General features: G+C 46.4%; 1 protein-coding gene across 1 annotated transcript in view; it reads left to right on the forward strand.

Moving 5' to 3' along the window:
- The window catches only part of LOC124006491 (tyrosine-protein kinase receptor UFO), a 99,114-nt gene that overhangs the window by 82,780 nt on the left and 11,334 nt on the right, over window positions 1-5,000 (forward strand). The window contains exons 12-15 of the mRNA XM_046316542.1: window positions 76-171; window positions 437-514; window positions 1,526-1,618; window positions 2,476-2,597. Of these exons, the coding sequence (XP_046172498.1) occupies window positions 76-171; window positions 437-514; window positions 1,526-1,618; window positions 2,476-2,597 (389 nt within the window). The remainder of the gene's footprint in view (window positions 1-75; window positions 172-436; window positions 515-1,525; window positions 1,619-2,475; window positions 2,598-5,000) is intronic.

Genomic DNA, 5,000 nt, shown 5'->3' on the forward strand with positions numbered 1-5,000 from the left:
GTTGTTGTTTATGTGGTGTTGTTAATGTGTTGTTCTTAATGTGTTGTTGTTTATGTTTGTTGTTGTCCTCCTCAGTGAACACCCTCGGCATCAGTGATGAGCTGAAACATAAGCTGCAGGATGTGATGGTGGACAGACACAAACTAACCCTGGGAAAGACTCTGGGAGAGGGTGAGTGTGGTTCTAGATCCTGTCGTGGTGCAACACAGGGTGAATGTGTGTCCCATCCAATTGCCTTGTTACTAGCAAAACCGTTCAGGCAACTAACTGATACAGAGGCACAGACTGACCTTGTCCTGGGTTCAAGGCCTGCAGGGAGATACAAACGAAAAAATAAGGAGTACATTGACCTGAGATATGTCAAAGGGTATAAAATCTGCTGTGGAACAATGTCCCCTTTGTTAATGTAAATGGATGCTTGCCTGTGTGTCTACAGGAGAGTTTGGCTCTGTGATGGAGGGAGCGTTAACACATGAGGAGTCTGTGCTCAAAGTGGCTGTGAAGACCATGAAGAGTAAGTTCACTATGACACAACTACAGTGGAAGCGGCATAAACACCAGTCACACTTTCCTGCTTCTCTGACAGCCTACTTTTGTTACACTACTATTGACAGTAAAGTGCACTACTTTTGACAGTAAAGTGCACTACTTTTGACAGTAAAGTGCACTACTTTTGACAGTAAACTGCACTACTTTTGACAGTAAAGTGCACTATTTTTGACAGTAAAGTGCACTACTTTTGACAGTAAAGTGCACTACTTTTGACAGTAAAGTGCACTACTTTTGACAGTAAAGTGCACTACCTTTGACAGGAAAGTGCACTACTTTTGACAGTAAAGTGCACTACCTTTGACAGGAAAGTGCACTACTTTTGACTTCTAAGTGCACTACTTTTGCCTGTAAAGTGCACTACTTTTGACAAGAGCCCCGAGTGCACTACTTTTGACCAGAGCCCCGAGTGCACTACTTTTGACCAGAGCCTCGAGTGCACTACTTTTGACCAGAGCCCCGAGTGCACTACTTTTGACCAGAGCCCCGAGTGCACTAATTTTGACAGTAAAGTGCACTACTTTTGACCAGAGCCCCGAGTGCACTACTTTTGACCAGAGCCCCGAGTGCACTACTTTTGACCAGAGCCCAGAGTGCACTACTTTTGACCAGAGCCCCGAGTGCACTACTTTTGACAGTAAAGTGCACTACTTTTGACCAGAGCCCCGAGTGCACTACTTTTGACCAGAGCCCCGAGTGCACTACTTTTGACAGTAAAGTGCACTACTTTTGACCAGAGCCCCGAGTGCACTACTTTTGACCAGAGCCCCGAGTGCACTACTTTTGACAGTAATGTACACTACTTTTGACCAGAGCCCCGAGTGCACTACTTTTGACCAGAGCCCCGAGTGCACTACTTTTGACAGTAAAGTGCACTACTTTTGACCAGAGCCCCGAGTACACTACTTTTGACCAGAGCCCCGAGTGCACTACATAGGAGATGCGTCCCTGTCCTCACCCGTCTCTCCTCCTCTAGTCGCCATCTGTACCCGCACTGAGATGGAAGACTTCCTGACAGAAGCTGCCTGTATGAAGGAGTTTGACCATCAGAACGTCATGAGACTGCTAGGTGAGACTGGACCAAACTACTGGGCTTGAGTGCATGTACAGGGCATTCAGGTAGTATTCACAGCCCTTCCCTTTTTACACAGTTTGATACGTTACAGCCTTATTCTAAAAGGTATTAAATCAATGTGTTTCCTCATCAATCTACACAAAATACCCCATGATGACATCACAATACCCCATAATGACATCACAATACCCCATAATGACATCACAATACACCATAATGACATCACAATACGCCATAATGACATCACAATACCCCATAATGACATCACAATACCCCATAATGACATGACAATACCCCATAATGACATCACAATAGCCCATAATGACAACACAATAGCCCATAATGACATCACAATACCTCATAATGACAAAGTGAAAACAGGTTTTTTTTACATTTTTGCAAATGTATAAATATATATATTTCAATGTAAAAAAACAGAAATACCTTATTTACATAAGTATTCAGACCCTTTGCTATGATAATCTAAATTTAGCTCAGCTACATCCTGTTTCCATTGATCATCCTTGTTTCTACATTGATTGATTGATTGGAGTCCACCTGTGGTAAATTAAATTGATTGGACATGATTTGGAAAGGCACACAGCTGTCTATATAAGGTCCCACAGTTGACAGTGCATTTCAGAGCAAAAACCTCTGAGTACTTTCCAAATGCACTGTGTGTGTGTGTGTGTGTGTGTGTGTGTGTGTGTGTGTGTGTGTGTGTGTGTGTGTGTGTGTGTGTGTGTGTGTGTGTGTGTGTGTGTGTGCGTGCGTGCGTGCGTGCGTGCGTGCGTGCGTGCGTGTGTGTGTGGCCCCTGGAGAGAGTGTGACTGTCCCTCTGTGTGTCCCAGGTGTGTGTCTACAGACAGTAGAGAGTGAAGGTTACCCCTCCCCTGTGGTCATCCTGCCCTTTATGAAACACGGAGACCTACACAGCTACCTGCTCTACTCACGCCTTGGAGACTGCCCCGTGGTGAGCACACGCACGCACACACACACACACACACACACACACACACACACACACACACACACACACACACACACACACACACACACACACACACACACACACACACACACACACACACACACACACAGGGGAGGACATGTTCATTTGGAAGATAGAGACTACACACAGACCAGTGTTGATAAACACTACACTATGACTCTGTACAGACCAGTGTTGATAAACACTACACTATGACTCTGTACAGACCAGTGTTGATAAACACTACACTATGACTCTGTACAGACCAGTGTTGATAAACACTACACTATGACTCTGTACAGACCAGTGTTGATAAACACTACACTATGACTCTGTACAGACCAGTGTTGATAAACACTACACTATGACTCTGTACAGACCAGTGTTGATAAACACTACACTATGACTCTGTACAGACCAGTGTTGAGAAACACTACACTATGACTCTGTACAGACCAGTGTTGATAAACACTACACTATGACTCTGTACAGACCAGTGTTGAGAAACACTACACTATGACTCTGTACAGACCAGTGTTGATAAACACTGGGCCTTATCCAAACTAGAGTTCCTAGCAAATGTTGAAATGTTGCAGGATTTAGGAAATTGTCCAAAAACACTCTAGTGTAGAAGTTGACATCCCAGCCTCCCTCTGGGACTAGGGTGGACTGCACCACTCTGTCTGCTATGGAGGGAACGGACTATACCACTCTGTCTGCTATGGGGGGAACAGACTATACCACTCTGTCTGCTATGGGGGGAACAGACTATAGCACTCTGTCTGCTATGGGGAGAACAGACTATACCACTCTGTCTGCTATGGGGGGAACAGACTATAGCACTCTCCCTGCTATGGGGAGAACAGACTATACCACTCTGTCTGCTATGGAGGGAACGGACTACACCACTATGTCTGCTATGGGGGGAACAGACTATACCACTCTGTCTGCTATGGAGGAACGGACTATACCACTCTGTCTGCTATGGGGGAACAGACTATACCACTCTGTCTGCTATGGGGGGAACAGACTATACCACTCTGTCTGCTATGGGGGAACAGACTATACCACTCTGGCTGCTATGGGGGAACAGACTATACCACTCTGTCTGCTATGGGGGAACAGACTATACCACTCTATCTGCTATGGGGGAACAGACTATACCACTCTGTCTGCTATGGGGGAACAGACTATACCACTCTGTCTGCTATGGGGGGAACAGACTATACCACTCTGTCTGCTATGGAGGGAACGGACTACACCACTATGTCTGCTATGGGGGGAACAGACTATACCACTCTGTCTGCTATGGAGGGAACGGACTATACCACTCTGTCTGCTATGGAGGGAACGGACTACACCACTATGTCTGCTATGGGGGGAACAGACTATACCACTCTGTCTGCTATGGGGGAACAGACTATACCACTCTGTCTGCTATGGGGGAACAGACTACACCACTATGTCTGCTATGGGGGAACAGACTATACCACTCTGTCTGCTATGGGGGGAACAGACTATACCACTCTGTCTGCTATGGGGGGAACAGACTATACCACTCTGTCTGCTATGGGGGGAACAGACTATACCACTCTGTCTGCTATGGGGAGAACAGACTATACCACTCTGTCTGCTATGGGGAGAACAGACTATAGCACTCTGCCTGCTAATATTTATAAATAATATCATCTCTATGTCACATGGTTCAGTCTCTGTCAGACAGAGGAGTATGTCGCCATCTAGTGTACTGAAAACAAACATGCAGGTCTACCCTTTATGTGGGGTGGCTTTGGGTACAGCAGAACCGCCCCCGCCTATCATTAGGCTATGGTCAAACCCTTCAGGCTATGCTCAAACCCTACAGGCTATGCTCAAACCCTACAGGCTATGCTCAAACCCTACAGGCTATGCTCAAACCCTACAGGCTATGCTCAAACCCTACAGGCTATGCTCAAACCCTACAGGCTATGCTCAAACCCTACAGGCTATGCTCAAACCCTACAGGCTATGCTCAAACTCTACAGGCTATGCTCAAACCCTACAGGCTATGCTCAAACCCTACAGGCTATGCTCAAACCCTACAGGCTATGCTCAAACCCTACAGGCTATGCTCAAACCCTACAGGCTATGCTCAAACCCTTCAGGCTATGCTCAAACCCTACAGGCTATGCTCAAACCCTTCAGGCTATGCTCAAACCCTACAGGCTATGCTCAACCCCTACAGGCTATGCTCAAACCCTTCAGGCTATGCTCAAACCCTACAGGCTATGCTCAAACCCTACAGGCTATGCTCAAACCCTTCAGGCTATGCTCAAACCCTACAGGCTATGCTCAAACCCTACAGGCTATGGTCAAACCCTTCAGGCTATGCTCAAACCCTACAGG

Source organism: Oncorhynchus gorbuscha, linkage group LG19 (genome assembly GCF_021184085.1).
Source record: "Oncorhynchus gorbuscha isolate QuinsamMale2020 ecotype Even-year linkage group LG19, OgorEven_v1.0, whole genome shotgun sequence".
NCBI classification, from domain to species: Eukaryota; Metazoa; Chordata; class Actinopteri; order Salmoniformes; family Salmonidae; genus Oncorhynchus; species Oncorhynchus gorbuscha.